The sequence below is a fragment of the Orbicella franksi genome, chromosome 7 (genome assembly GCF_964199315.1).
Source record: "Orbicella franksi chromosome 7, jaOrbFran1.1, whole genome shotgun sequence".
Taxonomy (NCBI): domain Eukaryota; kingdom Metazoa; phylum Cnidaria; class Anthozoa; order Scleractinia; family Merulinidae; genus Orbicella; species Orbicella franksi.
Window position 1 is genome coordinate 17961689 of NC_138151.1, and position 22176 is coordinate 17983864.

The 22176-nt window shown below is 38.1% G+C and overlaps 1 protein-coding gene across 1 annotated transcript in view; it reads left to right on the forward strand.

Annotated features, from left to right (window-relative positions):
* The window catches only part of LOC145492640 (uncharacterized), a 73537-nt gene extending 52293 nt beyond the window's left edge, over window positions 1–21244 (forward strand). The window contains exons 2-3 of the mRNA XM_081472061.1: window positions 1054–1746; window positions 20823–21244. Of these exons, the coding sequence (XP_081328187.1) occupies window positions 1110–1746; window positions 20823–21244 (1059 nt within the window). The 5' untranslated portion in view covers window positions 1054–1109. The remainder of the gene's footprint in view (window positions 1–1053; window positions 1747–20822) is intronic.
* Window positions 21245–22176: the final 932 nt, after the last annotated feature.

The following is a 22176-nucleotide window of genomic DNA, read 5'->3' on the forward strand; positions in this document are numbered from 1 at the left end:
TTAATCGGGCTCTGAGCAACCCGGCCCAGGAGCTACGCTTTTAGGCTGGCCTAAATCTATATATTATTAATACTGACATTCTCCCTAGTTTTATATTGTTTAAGCAAAATATAACAGCGAATTAGCCTGCAAACAGGCTCCCGGCGAGGACTGAAAAAGTTTTCAGCGAGCGCGAAACAGAAGGATTCAGAAAGTAAAGCGATCAAGGCAGGGGCAGGGGAGCCTGTAGACTTTGTTTTTGTTGTACCTATCCACCCTTGATGATTAACCTGTAACAAATCAGTCAATGAGGTAATTAGACCTGTCAAGAAGCTACATTTTCTGTAGTTGCAAACAGTTCGAATCGGCCTAACCAAATAGCCGGGCTGGGCATCATAACATAGAGTGCAAGTAAGCAACATGTTCACAGAATATTTCAAACTTATCTTTGTCCCTCCAGAGCTAATACTTAGAGAGCTTAGAATATATTTTCCAATGATGAAATGAGCCTAAAGAAATTATAAGCACACGATAGAGGTGTCAAACTCTGCGAAGCAACAAGCAGTTAACAGTGGAAAGTCTGGAAACCGTGCCTTTGACCTCTAAAAAAATTGCTATAGCACAGCCAGACGGCTCCACTCCACTAGCTTCTACTTAAAATTCCTCCTCATAACAGAGCGTAAAGTACCCTTCTAAATCACTTGTGAAATAACGAGAGGTTGAGAGACCGAAACTTAAAAGTGAACAGCAAACGCACTATTGTCACGAACCGTAGGAGTCGCATAATTTTACAAACACCTGTCAAATATTCATCTCAGAGATGTCAACAATCAGCGATTTAACCAATCATATCATGATACCAGGAGCTGGTATCAGAGAATGGCGGCATCAATAGAATGTCTGCAGGTTCCCTCGCTTCGTTCAGGCTCACCACGAGCCTGTTCACAGGCTACAGGGAATAAACTCAAATTGCTTAGCCTAATTGTTATGTGATTTCTATCAGATTCCTCTCGTATGTAAAATCACTGGAAGCTTCGTGAATTGATTGTGATTTTTGTTTTCATATGTTTTCAGATACTTGTGAACCATTCAAACTTTAAGAGTTGTTTGTATCACTGTAAAATTTGAGGATGGAGAATATTTCTGCCGAGAAGCTCAGGGAGCTGACTTCAAATCGTTTGGGAGGATGGGCTTTAGTTCTGAAGAGGAAAGGGTTGTCAAAAGTTCCTGAAGCTGTATGTGACCTGACTGAATTAGAGGAACTGGACTTGTCAGATAATTATCTGAAAGAATTACCAATAAGTATTAACAATCTGAAAAATCTTACATGGCTGATATTAGAAAAGAACCAGTTGAGAGAACTTCCTCACAGTATTTTTGAATTGAGTAACCTGACCAGGCTTATTATGAATAAAAACCAGTTGTCTGTTCTACCATCAAACATTAAACATCTCAAGAATCTCGAGGGATTGCACTTGAATGATAACCAGTTGACTACATTGCCTGATGAGATTGGTGAACTGAAAGAGCTGGGAGGGCTGTATGCGAGTAACAACAAGCTGACAGTTTTATCATCACACATAAAACATCTCAGTAAACTCCGGATACTGGACTTGAGTAATAACCAGTTGACTACATTGCCAGATGAGATTGGTGAACTGAAGGAGCTGGTAGGGCTGGCTGTGGTTGGTAATCCTCTAACATTGGAAGAAATGAGAAAGGTTGTGAAGCTACAGAATAAGATGACGCTTTCCAAAGATGTTACAGGTAAAGATATGAAATGCTCATTATTTGTATTTTATTTTATGCCTTGTGAATGAAATAAATATTGGAACATGTAGTTTAAGGATGGTGCCTACTTTCATCAGTGCGCACACGTTCTGCGCATCACACAAGGCATGGTTTAAGTGTCATGCGCACGCTGGCTTGACATTGATGCAATCAACTACACAACCAAGTACACAACTGAAATGAAAGAAAAATTTTCCTGCTGTGACCAAATCAAGTTTAATGAACCTGTGCATAAACCAGAAACACCAGACTAGAAGCATGTTGCTAGCCACTAACTGTTAACGTCTTCCAGCTGAAAAGCTAGCTATTATCAAAAATTATGCTGAAATCCAACTGTAAACATGTACGTGCAGATGGTGTAGTGCACGCGCAAAACAAGTGTGAGATACGCAGATGTTTTACTCACTGGGGAGGTGACAGGAAAAAATGTAACGGGCACCGTAAAAGTTTTCAAAAAAGATCAATAACTTTAAAAAACCCATGGCTACCCCTACATTTTATGTTATGAAATGGAATTGGCAAGCCTATTCAACACGGGATTAGTTTCTGGTTGTGAGTAAAAGGTATCTACTAGACTGTATTTTAACTGAACCAGAGGAATGCTGTCAGAGACACTAAAAGCACTGTTACAATGATTTTGGTATTAAAAACATACCAAAAATGGTTTTTATGTTACCATTTACCGTGTAGTTTTAAGATCTTTATAAATATGTTTGCTTCTCTGTATGTAAAGGCAAATTCTAAGGAAATCTGTCAAGAAATTTCCTTTCCTTCTCTTTTCAGAAAAATGCTGATATCAGGATTTTTGTTGAGATTCAAGGTTAATAATTAACCTTGAATCTCAACAAAAATGCTGCACACATTTTTTCGAGATAATTATTATCTCGAAAAAATGTGTGGTTACCACAATTTTTCTTTGTGGTTTCCAATAGCCCTTGCAAAGATCTACTTTTTCTGCATGGTCCTAACCTGGCACAAAAACCTCTGTATTTAGTAGGCACCATCCTTAACTTAGAAATTACAAAATTTAATATGCTGCTGACCTTTTAGTGTATCTTTTAGAAGTATATTTAATATATGTATATGAAGCTTACTTAGATTGTTATTGTGGAAAGTTTAACTTTAACTGCGTGATATAGACATCCTCGTAACTGTTCATGAGTAGTAAAACACTTTTAAAATAATTATTCTCAAGGATTAGTGTATGTACATGTATTGCAAAGTTTTGTTTGACACTGACTCTGTTTTAAATGTTAAAACAACATTTATAGCTACTTATACAAAGATATTTCGACAGTTTGTCAATTAAGGAGTATAGTGAATGAAACAAATATTGGAACATGTAGTTTATCTTAGGAATTACAAATATGCTGCTGACCATTTAGTGTATCTTTCAGCCTGAGAAGAATTATATTAAATAAATGTAGCTTATTTAAGATTGTTATTGTGGAAAGTTTAATTTTAACTGCATGATTTAAATAGGCATCCTTGTTTCGGTTCATGAATTTTAAAACATTGTGTAGTTCCAGAAAATATCCATACCCCTCCCCATGGAAGGGATTAATCTTATGACCCCCCCCCCCTCCCCTCTGGAAATTCCATTCTTGTTGCACACTCCCTGGAAATATTATCATTCCTTGTGGAAACCAAAAATAAGCCATTTTTTTAGTGCAAGATTCCAAATTTTGATCCTTACCTATTTTTCCGAAAAATTTGGTGGATACTGTGACCAACACATCACCAGAAGGTACGTTGCCAACCTCAAGGATGCATATTGTAGAATTTGCGATATGAAAATTATAGATTTAATACCATCAGTTCCGCTTCATAATTTTGACAAAATACAACACAATTTTCAGTGCATGTTTTGTATCAAATTTCAGCGGATCAAATCATTGTAAGTTTATATCTGGAAGATTCAATTTTATTTGGAAGCTGGAAAATCAGAACTTTCCTGGCCTTCAACAAAGATCTTACTGTTTTTAACATTTCCAATGAGTTAAGTTTTCTTAGCCGTTCTTTTGTAGTATCCCTTGCAGCTACGCTGTTATTTGGGTTGTCACGTTGCAGTCCTAAATATTTTTCTTATGCAACCCTTTGCTCTTGATCTTGCTCTACGAGTTGCGTGAGCGATGAGAAAAATAATTCTTCAATTTGCCAGGGAAGTACACCACAGTATTGTCATAGTGAACATTCATAACTCTGGCAGTGAATTCAGCAAATGTTTGCCACAGGTTTTTATTGTGTGAGTACCAAAAAACACGCTTCGTTTGGTGTAAATACAATATTTATTTTAAATTATTAGCGATGGCTAATTGAGACCGCGAGATAAACACTGCTTTGGTCTGCTTTGGTCTGCTTTATATTTTCAACTATCAGTCCTGCATTGGGATGAAAGAATTCAGACCATGTTAATGATATATTTTTGCTTTATCCCTTTACTCCCTAAGAGTGCCAATTGGCAGACAACGTCATAACTTTGTGAATATTTGATAGATTTCTATGAATTTTTGCTATGAAAATTGTCTTGTGAAGATCTGCTCATTGAAGTCATAAAATTTTGATCCCCTCCTATTCAAGACATGGTTGACCACCCCCACGACTTTTCAGTTCCTTTTTGGGATGCAAATGGAATGCAAGACTTGTTTCATATTACATGTAAGCTATGGACTAAGAGCTGCTAAATGAGCTATAGTTTAGGGGTCTACCTAATATAGTAGAAGACTGATACATTTTTGAAGTCGTTCATTTTTCCATTATAAAGCAATTTCTTTCAAAATGTGTACCTCCTTAACTGCTGATGTCAATTCTCAAATAAGCTGATTAGTGGCTTTCAAATGGCATATTGTTTCCGCTAGAATTGACCAGTTTCCTTAAACTGGCTTACTGCTTTACAGTAAAAGTATTTTTCCGTTGTAGTTTCAACAAGCGGCACCGGCGACTGGCAGATGTGCTAGGATTCACTGAGAGACCAGAACATAAACATATGTCGCTTTCAATTTTAAATTACAGCAATCAGTTTACTTTAAATCAATCTGAAGATTCATTAAAAATATTTCGTACTCCGAAGTGTTCGCTTTTTACCGATGTTCAAAAGCTTTCCCTGTCATGGTTTTTTCTTTTCGATGGAAACAACAAGGGCGCCTACGACTAACGAACTGAAGCTTGACGGTCACAAAATAACAGCAAAACACAATATTTCGCTTGACATTTTCAGTTAATTTTTAAACATCAGTTATTCCTTCTTTAAATTTTAAAAGCCTTTGAAGATTCGTCATTACTAGTACTCAGAAGCAAGTAAATGTTACCTACAGTGCAGCTCAGATATATCCGAACCAAAATATGAGCATAATGCGCGTCAGCCCAATACGCGTATATGCGTATGCATATACGCACATATGCATATACAGCATATACGCGTATGCCTGATTAGTATGTATGAGCTAACCTATTGTTTTTTCTTTTCTTATCAGGTCATTGTTGTTTTCAATGGCTTGGCAGCTTGCCACAGAGTGAGAAAGAGTTTTCTTTATTTGGAATACGCGTGTACAGTATATGCGCGTATGCCAACAGACTAAGCAAAATGTTAGCCGAAACACAGAACTTTTACTTGGGGAAAAAATAACTAAACGTGAGCAGCATGTCATAGAAACTTTGATAAACAATTCTTTGGCTAAAGAAAGAGCATTTTACTGTTTGAATGAACGATTTGTGTCAAATATAACTGGAGATGTCATTTTTTCGACAACGTCTTTGGAACACTTCAGACAATGAACATCTCGCAATCGACTTGCCGACGCATGCTGAAACAGAACTTTTCCTTGAAGAAAAAAATAACTAAATGTGAGCAGCGCACCATAGAAACTTTGATAAACAATTCTTTGGCTAAAGAAAGAGCACTTTACCATTTGAATGAACAATTTGTGTCAAATATAACTGGAGATATCATTTTTTTGACAACGTCTTCGGAATGCTTCAGACGATAAACATCTTGCAATCGACTTGCCAACGCATGCTGAAACACAGAACTTTTCCTTGAGGAAAAAAAATAACTAAACGTGAGCAGCGTGCCATAGAAACTTTGATAAACAATCCTTTGGTAAAAGGAAGAGCATTTCACCGTTTGAATGAACGATTTGTGCTAAATAAAACTGGAGATATCATTTTTTCAACAAGAGCGTAGAAACTAATGAAGTCAATCAACAGCCGCATGCCGAATAAAAAACTACTCCATTTGTAAGAAGTCAAAAAAATATATTTTGCAAACGACCTGCCGACGGGATCCGAAACACATAATTGAAAGGCCGTATTAAATAACGTCCCCTGGATTTTTCTGCCATTTTTGAAAGTGCTCAAAACTAGCTGAATTTTGGCATGTGGGCTTTGTTTCACCTGAGAAACATTGCTCTGAATTTTTTTTCGCTGGGTTGCTTTTCGTTCTCAAGAAATATCGTATGCAAAAAAGGCACACAGGGTGGAAAAACCAAGTGGTTTATTGCATACGCAGTATCTCGAGAACGAAGCGAAAACTATGGGACATTGCTTAACAGACCTGAACGAAACTGCATGCAAAATTTGGAACGTTTTCGACACCCTGACGCCCTTTTCCTGCCGAGTCCTTCAAATAAATGAAGCCGAGCCTTTGTTATGATAAACAGAGCCGATCCTTTGTTATAATAGCCAAGCCAAGCCTTTGTTATAAGTTGAAGTCTCGCCTCAGTTTATTATAACAAAGGATCGGCCTGCCGCGACCACAAGGACTTTGATTTTACTTAGAAACCAGCAAAATGTCAATTTCACGCAACTTATATAAGCTCAAATTTGTTGATTTCAGGTCAAAAGTGGTTGAGATGTTGACTCATGTTAACACACAATGGCAAGGATGTTGAGTTCTCTTAGATAGCAGCTAAATGTCAATTTCACGCAACGTAAAAGCTCAAAAATGTCGATTTTAGGTCAAAAAAGGTTTAAATGTTGATTTCACCTTAACCCGTGACGGGAAGGTTGTTGATTTCACTTAGAAAACAGCAAAATGTCAATTTCACGCAACGTATAAACTCAAAAATGTTGATTTCAGTTGTAAATAGGTAAAAATGCTGATTTCACGTTAACACGTGACGGCAAGGATGTTGATTTCACTTAGAAAACAGCAAAATGTTAATTTCATGCAGCGTATAAGCTCAAAAATGTTGATTTCAGGTCTAAATAGGTAAAATGTTGATTTCACGTAACGCGTGACAGTAAGGATGTTGATTTCACTTAGAAAACAGCAAAATGGTAATTTCACGCGACGTATAAGCTCAAAAATGTTGATTTCAGGTCTAAATAGGTAAAAATGCTGATTTCACGTTAACGCATCATGGAAAGGATGTTGATTTCGCTTAGAAAACAGCAAAATGTTAATTTCACGCAACGTACAGTGCAGCTCAGATATATCCGAACCAAAATATACGCATAATTCGCGTCAGCCCAATACGCGTATACAGTATATACACATATATCTGATTAGCATGTATGAGCTAACCTATTGTTTTTTCTTTTCTTAACAAGACATTGTTGTTTTCAATGGCTTGACTGCTTGCCACAGAGTGAGAAAGAGTTTTCTTTATTTTGAATACGCGTATACTGTATACGCGCATATGCCTTCGGACTAGAGTTATTAGGAAAATGTTGGCTGAAACTAACATTTTGCAATTGGGCACTTGACAGAAAATTAACTGACTGAATATAATTAAAAGAGAGAGTATTTTGCCGTTAAATCAAAAATTTACCGCTTTGTTTTTGTCAAATAGAACCTACACGCTTCAACAATCCCATCTTCATGGAGCAAACACAACCGAATGAACTTTTTTTCGACACAAAGTAAACACGGTCCAAGCAAGCGCGCGACTTGGAAACGTGTGCCGAAACACAGAACTTTTTGTTGAAGAAAATTAACAATAACAAAATGTGAGCGGCGCACCATAGAAACTTCGGTAAACAATTCTTTCGTCATGGAAAGAGTATTTTACCATTTGCAACGGTTTGTGTCAGGTATAACCGGAGATATTCTTTCCTCAACAAGGTCTTCGGAATGCTTCAAACAATAGACATTCTCGCAAGCGACTTGCCGACGCATGCCGAAACACAGAACTTTTCCTCGAAGAAAAAAGAACTAAACGTGAGCGACGCGCCAGTGAAACTTTGATAAACAATTATTTGGCTAAAGAAAGAGCATTTTACCGTTTGAATGAACGATTTGTGTCAAATATAACCGGAGATATAATTTTTTCGGCAAGGTATTCGGAACGCTTCAAACGATAACCATCTCGCAAGCGACGTGCCGACGCATGCCTGAACACAGAACTTTTCCTTGAAGAAAAAAATAACTAACCGTGAGCAGCGCGCCATAGAAACTTTGATAAACTAACATTTAGCTAAAGAAAGAGCATTTTACCGTTTGAATGAACGATTTGTGTCAAATAAAACCAGAGATGTCATTTTTTCAGCGAAGATCTTAAGAATGGTTCAGACAATAAACACTTTCCAAACGACTTGCCGACACATGCCGAAACACAGAACTTTTCCTTGAAGAAAAAATAACTAAGCGTGAGCGGCGCACCATAGAAACTTTAATAAACAATTTTTTCGTCAAGGAAAGATTATTTTACCATTTGAATGAATGACCTGTGTCAAATATAACCGGAGATATCATTTTTTTGACGAGGATCTTCTGAACACTTAATTCAGACAAACATTTCGCAAACGACTTGTCGACACATGCCGAAACACAGATCTTATCTTGTAAAAACATTAAGTTCACGACGGTTTCAATTTTCTTCCCATTTTTGGAAGCTTAAGATCAAGCAAGTGTTAATAAACGGTAGTTTGTCGGTGAATTTGCGAAGTGAATCGAAAACTCGAAATATGATAGCTTTCATTGATCGGCAGGACATTTTAACAACATGCAAATTTCGCTCTGAAGCCTTTTTCATTCCCAGAAATGTAATGTCCTTTGTTTAACAAACACTGCTTCACATAAAGAAACTTGTGGGAATGCATAACAAAGAGACATATACACGCGTATATACGCGCATATGTGATAATTATTTCACGCAACGTATAAGGTAAAAATTGTTAATTTCAGGTCTAAATAGGTAAAAATGCTGATTTCACATTAACGCATGACGGCAAAGATGTTGATTTCTCTTAGAAAACAGAAAAATGTTAATTTAATGAAGCGTATAAGCTCAAAAATGTTGATTTCAGGTCTAAATAGGTAAAAATGCTGATTTCACGTTAACGCGTGACGGCAAGGATGTTGATTTCACTTAGAAAACAGCAAAATGTTAATTTCACGCAGCGTATAAGCTCAAAAATGTTGATTTCGGGTCTAAATAGGTAAAAATGTTGATTTCACGTTGACGCGTGACAGAAAGGATGTTGATTTCACTTAGAAAACAGCAAAATGGTAATATCACGCAGCGTATAAGCTCAAAAATGTTGATTTCAGGTCTAAATAAGTAAAACTGTTGATTTTACGTAACGCGTGACGGAAAGGATGTTGATTTCACTTAGAAAATAGCAAAATGTTAATTTCATGCAATGTATAAGCTCAAAAATGTTGATTTCAGGTTTAAATATCTAAAATATGGCGGCCAGAATATAGTGTTAACATCTGGAACTTGCTTTGGTTATTTGGGACAATGATTATCTGCACTGAACAAATAAACATCAAATAAGCACTTTTCCAAATACAGCAACATCTTAAATGGCTAAAAATCACGAGATAAATACATATTTTTTGACAAACACAATCGTAGCTTTATGTCACGCACCGCCTAACAGATTAACAAATTAACCCTTCTGCGCAATGTACGGGTCTCCATACATCTGCATGTCCGCTGATCCCAGAAGTTCAAAACACTACAAATCATGCCAATGTGAAATAAAATCCACACAACCTGGATCACAGATCTATGTTACAATCGATCGCTACTTGTTGGCCATTATTATCTTTAAATGAAAAAAGTCAAAACAATCTAGTTACCAGTTCGAGAAACGCGAGCAGAACGTGATTGCAATGCATGCCAGGAAGGAAAACGTGTGTGGGAAAACATGGCGGTCGATACAAGACAAATTTTATAAGTCAAAAACCAGTTCTCTCTTTCCAATCTTTGACACTAGCAACGCTTGGCAAATGGGCCACGACTCACGAGAGGGTATTTTTCTTGGACAAGAACTGCTCTTGGACTTTGCTGCCTGTCTGCCTGTTTGCTGTTCAACAAAATAATAACGTTTCTTTTGTTTTTTTGTTCAACAAAAGATCTCCAAAAGATGCCGCTTGGAAAACTGATTTTTTTGCATACGTTATTTCTAGAGAACAAAGTGCGCCCCAGCCAAAAAAATTCAGAGCAATGTTTCTCCGGTAAAACGAAGCCTACATGCCAAAATTCAGCTATTTTTGAGCACTTTCTAAATGGCCAAAAAATCTAGGGGACGTTCTTGTATGTGGCCTTTCAATTATTAACTTGAAGAAAAAATATTAAAATGGGAGCGGCGTGCCACAGAAACATTGATGAACAATCCTTTGGTTAAAGAAAGAGTATTTTACCGTGTTAATGAGTGATTTGTGTCAAATAAAACCGGAGATATCATTTTTTCGATGAGGATCACTTGCCAACGCGTGGCGAAAGAAATTTTTCCCTTGAAAAAAAATTAACTCAAGTAGCATGCTATAGAAACTTTGATAAACAATCCTTTAATAAAAGAAGGTGTATTCAACCGTTAGAATGAGTGATTTGTGCCAAATAAAACCAGAGATATATTGAATGCTAAACAACTTGTCGATGCTTTCCGAATTTCGAAGCACAAAAGAACCTTGGAGATAAATCAACTTAATGTGGACTTTTAAGTCTAACTGATGGGGTGATAATCTCATTATCGTTTGCTGTTGGTCATGACTTTTATTATATTTGGTGGCTCCTAAAGCAGCCGTTTGTTTGGGTTGGGGTAGTTTCAGTAGCCTGAAGCTCTCTCCTCGTGCTCAACCACAGCTGGGAGCACTTTGTTGAGGTGGCCGATATATCGCTTGCACTTCTTTGGAGTGACAGTGTCCCAGAACTGGTGGATCCCCTGAATCAGCTCTTCCTTGTTCATGGGTTTTACAACGACACGCAGAAAATGTTTTAACTCATGCCACAAATTCTCAATAGGATTAAGGTCGGGACTTCGGCAGGTGTTGGGCAGTACTTTATCCCTTTGTCTTTCACGAAATCCATTGCCATTTTACCTACAATAAAAGGAAATGTTTTGGACAATCAATTGTACAAAAGTAATGAGAGCGTAATTCGACGAAATTCGGAAATTTCGGGGCTTTTCGACGAAAAATGGCTAAGTTTTGTTCACCTCGAAAGTTCAAAGAAAATTCAACGAGTTTTCCCACTGCCCATTGTTTTAGTCGACGCGAATTTTTGAGCAGTAATTTGTGTCTACTGATAATTTGGCCTGATTTTTCGAGCGAAAATTTGCTCTCCACAAATTTTCCTTCAAACTTCTAGCAAAAATTCACTCTGTTCCTTAAGTTTCCCATCAATTCCCAGTAGTAAGATGAATTAAGCCAGAGCAAAACAGGAAGGTGTGCGATAAAAACGTTAATATCATCGTGAGTGATAGTAATATCTGAAAGCCTTCTCTCACAAACTTACCTTGCTTATATCCAGAGAAAGCTGATATACCTTTGTTTGTTACAGTCTTAAAGCTCGCAAGCTCAAATGGTCTGTTTGCCAACCTGTTTTCATTGAACAGGAAATGCTACTCGTGAAAGTACTTGCAGTGCAGCCACCATGAACCCAGGCTCTGCACGACCTTGCAATATTACCATTGAAGGTTCGAAACTATTATCGAACTATTTAGGCCAGTCTCTTACAGATCTGTTTAACTCGGCTGAAGACTTTTTAACTCGTAGTTTTAGTAACATTCTAGCTGTATTGATTGATATAAATCAGTTACGCTTCCTCCCCCCGTTAGTGTTCATACAAAAAAAAATCTTAGCGGGAGGGGTAGCGTAGAAGAGAACTGTCGTCGTAAATAATGAGGTGCTCTTGCATGGAAAATAATTCTAGGTGAGGTATTAAAATAAATGACAACACACAGAAGTGAAGGTAACTTTCATTTAGACATTGGCAAATTGACTAGTAGGACGTTGGCGAAACAACTTAGGACATTGGCGAATCCACCTAAGATGTTGGCGAACGAGACATTGGCGAAACAACTCGTTGGCGAAACGAAGGATACCATGTCTTTCCCTTTTGCACTTGCCATCTGAACATCTCTGCACTTTTCCTTCCCTAATGCTGTTTCTTTGCACTTCCAACATGCTCAAGCGGGGTCGCATGTCTCCATCTCTTATTTACGAGTGTAAAATAAAGAGGGATTGTCGCGAATAATATACCATCCATCGTCGCAGACGGACAAGAACGTGGCGAACATGATAACAGCTGAGGGGACTGGGCACGTGGAGACCTGGCACTAGATAAACAACATGTCTGCTTGTCCATCGATCACTGAATTTGATGTCACTTTGGATGAATTTTGAGGTGAAGTCGGCCTTCAAAAAGAGCTTATTGAGAATTTTACTTTCGTGCGAGTTTACCCGGACCAGCGGTCCGACTTTTGTACCTGCCTTGCTGGCACGGTGACGTGGCAAAGTTCAAGTTAGCAAGTTCGTGTCATTGAAAACGATCAAAGGATTCAAATTCTCTACGTTCTTTACCATGAAAGACGGATTAACACATTAACAACAGCAAATTTTATAGAGGAGTAAAGCGTCAACGTGACCATGATTGTTTACAAGAGAACAATACATTGATTGCTCGATACTGGTCAGCGCACTGCACTGCGATATTTTGCATACTGCAAGCGGAATTATCCCTCTGGTAAAGAATTGTCGTTCTGGTCTTGAAAATGCCATGAATTTTCGTCCTTTGTTTTAAAGAAATGACGCAAAAGACATTGCGAAAAGACGCTTTAATTTTCGTGCAAACTTTCAAAGAAAGTTCGCAGAGACAAAGAATGAAATTCACGCATTTCGCTCTCATTACTTTTGCACAATACTGTAAGTTCTTACCAATTGCGGTCAATTCGTTGTTTTCCTCCATCTTTTCATCAATGAAAGTCATCTTTTCCAATGTCAAGATTGGTTTACGGCCCGAAGCTGGCTTGTCTGCTAGGGATCCGTCTTCGTTGTACCTCTTAACAATTCTGGCTACGGTTGGACATCTTATTTTTATGCCTTCATCTTGAAGCTGTCAAACAATGGCATTTATACTTTTTGATTTCGAAGAAAGCGATACAATTCTTATCTTTACGTGTTCTGGTGTTCTTCCCATGATTGCGAATGCAAGAATGACTGTTTGATCCTGGAGCAACATCTTTTCTCTATTGTTATGCAAATTAACTTAAAGACGCCAAAAAAACTAATTAAAGTGATTGGTGCTAACAATTTCAAAAGGCATTAAAGAAAAAGATGTTATTGGCCATTACCTTTGCAATCTGATCTGGGGGAGGGTATAAAAAGGATTTACATCGTAGTTCTACACAACTCTAGAACTCACCTTAGCAGTAACTAGTCAACATGTCTTTGCGTGCAGCTCTTAAGGTTCCAAAGTATGGATTGTTTTATTTTGATTGCGACTGGATGCTAAGTGTTGTGCCACATAGCAAAATCGTTAAAGTGATTAGTGGAGATAACGTCAGTAAGGGAAGCAAGGTTATGCTAAAGTATGGACCTGACATGCTGGAAGCTGATATTATTGGAGTAAATGGTATGTATGTTTGTCCACTTTTGACCATAGGCTTTTTATTTGATGTTTTTGTTAACTTGTCATGTTTGTTCTTGCACAGATGATCGGTCGAAACTGGATGACCTGGGACAGGAATTCTTGAAGGAACCCACAAACGCTCATCTGTTCCCAGTCTTGGAAGACCCAGAGATTCCAGAGCCAGAGCCAGAACCAGCGCCACAGCCAGAACTAGCGCCAGCCCCACAGCCAGGACCAGTGCCACAGCCAAAGAAGAGAAGAAGTCAGCTAAAGCGGGAGGTGGTGATGCAGCTACCATGCATAAAAAGAAGGAGCCAGAACTGGTATGAAACTTTGATATTATGATTAGAGTTCGCTACTAACGATAAACCAAAACTATATCAAAATCGATCCAACCGTACCCAGCTATGCTTAACCTTTCTACTCGACGCTTCTGCATGTATGTTCGTGTAACGAACAATCAATCACCACTAAAATGTTTGTTGTGACTTGAAATTGTGTGTGTGAATTAAAAAAGGATTCAAATTTTTCTTCAGGACTTAGAAACTAAGAAAAGAGTAAAAGGTGTGATAACTTATTATTTCATTGCGAACCACTTGAATGTAGTTTTTAACTCAAAAGATTGTTTGCGAGATTACCTTTCACGTTCGCTATGGAAAACATGACGAAGGTTTTTTGAGTTATAAACGGTGTGTTGGGTACTGGAAAAAAATTTGTATGCTGTAAGAGACTAAGTTATGGTAGCGAACTAGGTTGCACTCTTTATTTTTTATAAGAATGTGATTTATAAGAATATGGAGACTGAAATTTGTGAAATTTTAAGAATATTCTCACGGAACTTTCAAATTTTGCCGCTAACTAAAATAACAAAGCTGATGTCTGTGATCAACAAGTTATCTGTTTCCATTTATCTGAGCACACTGAGAACGAAAACAAATCTTGTAAGAGGTGATTTTGGTTAGCCTGTGAACAAAGATGGATTTTGGTAGGATATTTAAAATTATTCAGAGTTATAAGCATTATGATGGTGCAAACAAAATGCAAATTGGACAACGCTGAGTTATTCCTCAAACTATATTCAGAGAAAAGAAATTGGAAAGCTCATGGCCGAATGCAATAAAAACAAAAGTTGCGTTCATTACTCTTTTATTTTAAAATTTGCTTCTCTCCAATTTATAGGCCACTGTTGTTTCCCTGTACAAGCCACCGCAAGCTAATCCACCCCATCTGAGAGCTGTAGAGCCAACTTCACCAGCACCGGTGCCGGCAGCATCTCCGCAACCCATAGTTAGACTGTCTCTGTGGATTGCGACCGTGGCATGCAGCCCTTTGCAGCAAGTGTCCCCAGTTAGACCAGTCCAATGAAGTTTGTTCGCCACATTACCGTACAACCAGCCAGAAGTCCTTGGTTACCTAAAAGAAATCTGTGAGCGCCAGAAACAGCTCGCCGAACAGCAGCAGCAGACACAAGAATGCCTTGACACGTTAACTGCAGTCCTTTCCGGGTCCCCTGACCCACCCAACATGCCAGTCCTGCCTACATTTACTTCCTCCGCACCAGTTACTCAAGTTACTCCAGTTCCACCAGTACCGATGCTGTCTGTCCCAGATCCTGATTCTCCGACTGCATCTCTGTCTCAGTCTGCTGATGACGACGTCATATTTCAATTACATTCGCGGGCAACTTCAGAAAGGAACTTCGCCATTCAGCTGCTACGGCATATGTTCACACCAAGTGAACTTGCGGGGCGCAATGATAGGGGAGTCGGGGGCAAGCTTCCCTTAAATACTGATAAAATTATTAAGATTAAGGACATTCTTTTTAGGTTTTTCCTGGCCTCCTTATCACAGCAGGAACTTCTATGGCGCAATTGCCGAAAAGCAATCAACACCTATTTACGTAATAGAAAAGTATTGCCGGATCGTAACCAGTAGTCACTGGTAAACATTAGAATTAACGTAAATGTAATGCAGGCTCTTTTTGCTCAAATAAATTTGTCAATAGGTGCATTTTTTTTCTAATTTAATGACATTGTAAGTTAAATAAAATGAGTTCGGACTTTTATATTGTAAGTTAAATAAAATAATTTAGGACTTTGAGTTATTCTGTTTCATTCCTATTTTCAGAATAATAACTGGGAATTAATGTTAAGTTAGATACAATTGTTTCGCCTATAAAAACTGTGAAAACAAATGAAAACAATGTGTTAAAAAAAGGAGTGACTGTTTGCATGAGACTAGACTCGGCTGAAACAGCATTTTGCACTTGGCAGAATATTTAACTGACTGAATATTTATTAAAAGAAAGGATATTTTGCCGCTGAATCGACATTGAACACATTTTGAGCGACGCATGCCCAGCGAAATACAGAACTTTTCCTTGAAAAAAAATAACTAAATGTGAGCGGCGCGCCATAGAAACTTTGGTAAACAATTCTTTGGGGAAAGAAAGTTGGAGTATTTTACCGTTTGAATGATCGATTTGTGTCAAGTAGAACTCGTGGAACACTTCAGATAATGAAGATTTTGCATACACAAACAAACACACAACTTTTTCTTGAAGAAAAATAATTAAATGTGGGCGGCGTGACACAGAAACTGCGACAAACAATTCTTTCGTCAGAAAGAGCATTTTACTGTTTGAATGAATGGTTTGTGTCAAATATAACCGGAGATATCATTTTTTCGACAAGGTCTTCGGAAAGCTTCAAACAATAAACATCTCGCAAGCAACTTGCCGACGCATGGCTAAACACAACTTTTACTTGAGGAAAAAATAACTAAACGTGAGCAGCGCGCCATAGAAACTTTGATAAACAATTCTTTGGCTAAAGACGGAGCATTTTACCGTTTGAATAAATGATTTGTGTCAAATATAACCGGAGATATTATTTTTTTGACAACGTCTTCAGAACGCTTCAGACAATAAACATCTCGCAAATGACCTGACAATGCCTGCCGAAAACACAGAACCTTTTCCGACGAAACAATAACTGAACTTAAGCAGCGTGCCATAGAAACCTTGATAAACAATCTTTTGGTAAAAGGAAGAGCATTTTACCATTTGAATGAACGATTTGTGTCGAATAAAACCGGAGATATCATTTTTTCAATGAGAATCTTCAGACAATAAACACTTCGCAAATGACTTGCCGACACATGCTGAAACACACTACTTTTCCTTGAAGAAAAAATAACTAAACGTGAGCGGCGCACCATAGAAACTTTGATAAACAATTTTTTCATCAAGGAAAGAGTATTTTACCATTTGAATGCATGATCTGTGTCAAATATAAACGGAGAGATCATTTTTTCGACTAGGATCTTCAGAACGCTAATTCAGACAATAAACATTTCACAAACGACTTACCGACACGTGCCGAAACACAGATCTTTACTTGTAAGAACATAAAGTTCACGTGTTAAAATAGGGATTTCAAGCGACTGTATCAATTTTCTTCCCATTTTTAGTAGCTTAAGATCAAGTGTTAATAAACGGTAGTTTGTCGGTGAATTTGCGAAAGTGATCGAAATATGATAGCTTTTATTGATCGGCATGACGTTTTAACAATATGCAAATTTCGCTTTGAAGCCGTTTTCGTTTCCAAGAAATACAATGTCCTTTGTTTGACTAACAATGCTTCACATAAAGAAACGTATGGGAATGCAGAACAAAGAGACATATACGCGCGTATATATGTGCGCTTATTGACATACGCGTATACGCAAAATATGCTTGTATACTATGCGTATGCGTAGTTCACTTATATCTGAGCTGCACTGTATCTGAAAACAGACTGTTTTCATCTGATAAAAAATGAATTTTGATCTGTTTCTTGAATAGTGTTGCCTAGCACATGACCAAATTCTACTCGGGTGGAAATCATGTTCAGGGCGAAAGTTGTTTTAAATTAGTTACTACTTCATTTTATTCCATAAGTGTATACATAAACAGACACGTGACGATCTGTCAACCGGACTTAACCTACGGAGGATCAAGCTAATTTTTGGCAGACTGACTTGTTTTGACATGAAAAGCATTGTCACGTAATTGTTTTTGTTGATTTTTGCTTCATTTTCAAGAAATAATGTATGCAAAAAAACTCAGTTTTCTGAGTAGCATCTTTTGAAGCGAATCCTCCCAAGGTGGATTTTGACGCGGCGCAAACTTAGACGGTTACTTTTAGCAGATTGACAGCGCGGTTTTCCATGTAAATGGATGTTTTGATTTTTGAAAGAAGTAGAGAAATAGACCAGAAACAAAATATTGACCAACCTCGCATTGAACCAGTGTCATGACAAAACAAACTTGAATCCAGCCCGTTCAGCGCCTTATTCACTTGCGCTAATGAAGCAACAGTGAGAGAATTGCATGATTATAATTATGAATAATAAAACTAGCAGCAAATACCAGGGTAACCCAAAAACACTGACCCCCGGTCCGCGGACCCCCACTACAGACCGGGTCCACAGACTACTTGTGGACCAGTCCACGGACTCCCCCTGCGGACCCCCTCTACGGACCAGCCCCCAAAATATAATAAAAATAATAAATAAATATTTCAGTTGCGGGTTGTCTAATAGATTACTCGTGACGGCAAAATTTCGAACCTGATTACATTGTGCAAATGGGCAGACCTGGATTCAGGCTCGGGTGCAATTTATATAATTACAGATTGCCATTTCCTTTGCTGTGGCCATAAAGTATACGAAAGACGCGTACGGGGAAGTCTCCGGGAAGCCTCGAAATTTGTGTTCTTTCCCCTCTGCCATTTTGTTCAGCCCATCCTCCCATGGGCTCGTGAACTCGTTCCAATTTACTCAGCGGAATAACAGATACAAACAAGAATAAACAGCCTAAAAATATATCTTCGACTGCCAGATTGAGCCACGAATAGAAGGTAAGAACTTTCCTTCTTAATATCGGCATCTCCTTACACTGGAAACGGCTTTTAGGCAATTTTTTTTTCGGAAGGGGGGATGGGGTGTTAAACACCCAAGTCTGTTACATTTGCACAGTGTAACACTCGAAAAATCACCGACACGAGTTTGAATCTATTAGACAACCCATAAGTGAAATCTTTATTTATTATTTTTACACTATTTTAGGGTGGTCCGTAGAGGGGGTCCGTAGGGGTAGTCCATGGACCGGTCCGTAGGGTAGTTCGCGGACCCGGTCCGTTGTGGGGGTCCGCGGACCGGGGGTCAGTGTTTTCGGGTTACCCGCAAATACCACGCTTCAGTGACTTCATCGTTTAGCAAAACAAAGGTTTCTTTTGTTTTTCGCTCCACAAAAGATCTCCAAAAGATACCCTTGGAAAACTGAGTTTTTTGCATACGTTATTTCTCGAAAACGAAGCGCAAATCAACAAAAACAATTACCCAACATTGCTTTTCATGTCAAAACAAGTCAGCCTGCCAAAAATTAGCTCGATCCTGCAAAAAATAAAAATCAGCCCGAAATGCTACTTACGCCCTTTTTGCACGAGACCCTTCAATTAATATGGGTTATTGACCAAGTGTAAGGTCAAGATGGCTGGATATTGGCCAAGTTCTTTTTTTGCAAGTTTATGGACCGAGACGGAGTCGAGGTCCATAAACTCACAAAAAAAGAACGTGGCCAATATCCAGCCATCTTGACCGAACAAGCTTGGTCAATAAAGGATTTATTATATGGCTTTCGGGGAAATTTTCTTGCGGGACACGGCGGGTAGTCCCGAGCGGGCAAGATAGCTCCATCTTGCCCGCTCGGGTAGCCAATCACAACGCAGGATTTGATTCATCTTGCCCGCTCACGGAGCTAGCCACATAATAATAAGTATTACATATATCACTGCTACACATCTAAATCTTCCAATGTGTAGTTACAGAAAATATCCATACCCCCCCGCGAGAGGGATTGTATGGTCTTTGCCGGCAGATGTTGACTTTGCAGGTAGCTGTTGTTGTTTGCCAGCGTGGAAAACATTCTTTGAACTGAATAATTGCGTTACGGAATAATAGCATTACATTATGACCATTACGGTGGTAATTTGGAATGGACAGAGAACAGTTCTCTGATCCCACTAAGAGCTAAGAATAATTCTTCGAGAAGTAAGTTAAATCACCAACAATTGTAATCTAGGAGACAAATATTATCTGTAACAAAAAATTACAAGTCACGTGCGATGTAGCTCAGATAAATTAATGTCTTTCAGCTTCAAAACATTAATTAATATTTCCTCGTAAAAGACAAGGGAAAGATTTCTTTGATACCCATGGTAAATCATGCAATAATTACATCTGCACTACATTTGCACAAAAGGCATCCCAAGTAATTCAAGGAAACTCCTGGATGGGAATGTGTACGGCGTGAATCCCATTGTTCAACTTTGTTTTCAAAACCTCCTAGCGTGTGCGCTGATGTTGAACACAGGCATGCTGCTTTTTGAACACCATTTTTGGCAAATTTTGCATTACATAGAAACATCTAGTTCTGTGAGGATTTTCTAGGTCTACAGAGTAGTGTAGCTGGGTCACCTTAGTCAACATTTTCCTAGATAAAAGAAAAATTAATATGCAAGTCCAAAAGCGACATGTGAAATTTTCCCTGCCAGATGACAAGACAACAGGATGCTATGACGTGGTAAAGACTGCATTACACTGTACGATGAAAAAATGCGAGAAAGTGAAAAATGTTCTTTTCAGGTAATTGAAACTTGTTCTTCTTTGCAGGCCAAGAAAGAAGTCAAAGATGAGATTTTTAAGCTGCCAAATGCACAAAATGTAATCTGAGACACAACATTCTTTCTGAAATACGTAAAGACAACATGCAAATTTGGTGCACTGAAATTTGATACAAAATGTTGTTTTGATTGTTTTGTTTTTACTGGTGTAGTGTAATGTGTTTCTTTCCAAGCATTTCTTTCTCTGTGCCTGCATTTTCATATATATTTGTTATTGAAGTGCTGCCATTTTGTCAGGATAACGAAGCGGAATTGGTTATATAAATGACGATGAATGCATCCATGATAGTTAGTACTTTACCATGCGACACATGATGTACCTTTCTGTTCATATGTTGGTCACAGTAAATACTAATTTACTGGAAAACACACCTAGGCATCAAAATTTTGCCTCTGTGACTACAAATTAGCTATTTCTTACTTTTACTAGGAATAAAGATATTTCCAGGAAAATTTCCAGAGGGTACGGAAACCTCTAAATAGTTAAAGAGATATTCAATGACATATAATTTAATTTTCATTTTAGCTCATGTAGCTCGACAAAGAGCAGAAGGAGAAAGAGCACAAGTGGCTTATGAAAAGGCTCTAAGAGATGGCTTTGTGAATGTTTACCGTGGTCGCATATTACTAATAGGTCAGGATCGTGCTGGTAAAACCAGTCTAAAGAAGAGTCTCTTAGGCCTGCCATTTGACCCTAAAGAACAGAGTACTGAGGGAATTGAAGTAGAGGCTTCAACATGTGAAATTGAAGTTGAACAAGTTAAGAACTGGCATTCCACCCATGAGAACAAACCAGGACTGCTAGAATGTTCTAAAGATATATCAAGGATAGTGGCAGAGAAACTGTGTGGTGGAACAGCAATGACAGAAGAAGAACATTTTGAAGAAGAGGTACAGTTGGAATTTAGTGCTCATTGCAAAAGTGATTCCAACATGCAACAGGTTTGAATGTTTAGAACTATGATGTATAAATTTTTAGTGCAGATATCTTCTATTAAAACCACACACCTAAGAGAAGGATGTTGTCTCAAATATATCAGGAGGAGGTTAAAGGGACAGTATCATGAGTTATGTATGTGTGAGCTTCCGGTCCAGAGTTTGAAAACATCTGATGATGATTGGAACTGCTGCTGATGATCTCCAGGGGTCTCAAAATGTTTTGAATTAGGCATCTGTAGTTATGTGGGAAGAGTAGGCAGCTGTGACAAGTTAGGGGCCACAAGGCCACTCATTCTAAGAGGCCCCCCCTTCCCCAGAAAATTTTGAAATCTGCAATATAGAAGCTAGGAAATGCCATTCACATCATTCAGAGTTAGATACTGATCTGTCAGTGTCATAAATACTGTCAATGGCATGATTTTCATAGGTGGCATTAATTTGATGGAAACTACAATCATGGACAAAAGTGTTGACCCATTTGACCAAAACAAATGCTTTCTATGGGCGTCCTTCTGTAATTGAAGACTTTCTTGCAAAAACAGCGTATATAGCATTTTGGGCCGATTTTTATTTTTTGCAGGATCACGCTAACTTTTGGCAGACTGACTTGTTTTGACATGAAAAGCATGGTTGCGTGATTGTTTTTGTTGATTTGTGCTTCGTTTTCGAGAAGTAATGTGTTCAACGAAACAGGTCGTTTTCGGAGAGTGTCTCAACTGCTTTTGTCCATGGTTGTAGTCAAGGAACCAATGATTTGTATTAGCCACCATGTTATCTTGCTTTACAGAGTAGCATGAAAATTAAATAAATCCTTGTAACTCATGTTTGTCCGAGATAGAAATGTAAAAAGGAAACTCATTTAAAGCATTTCCAAACCTCACATTTTTTATTTATAGGATTAAATTAAAGCTAAGGATTATCATCTTTAGGAGGAGTGAGAA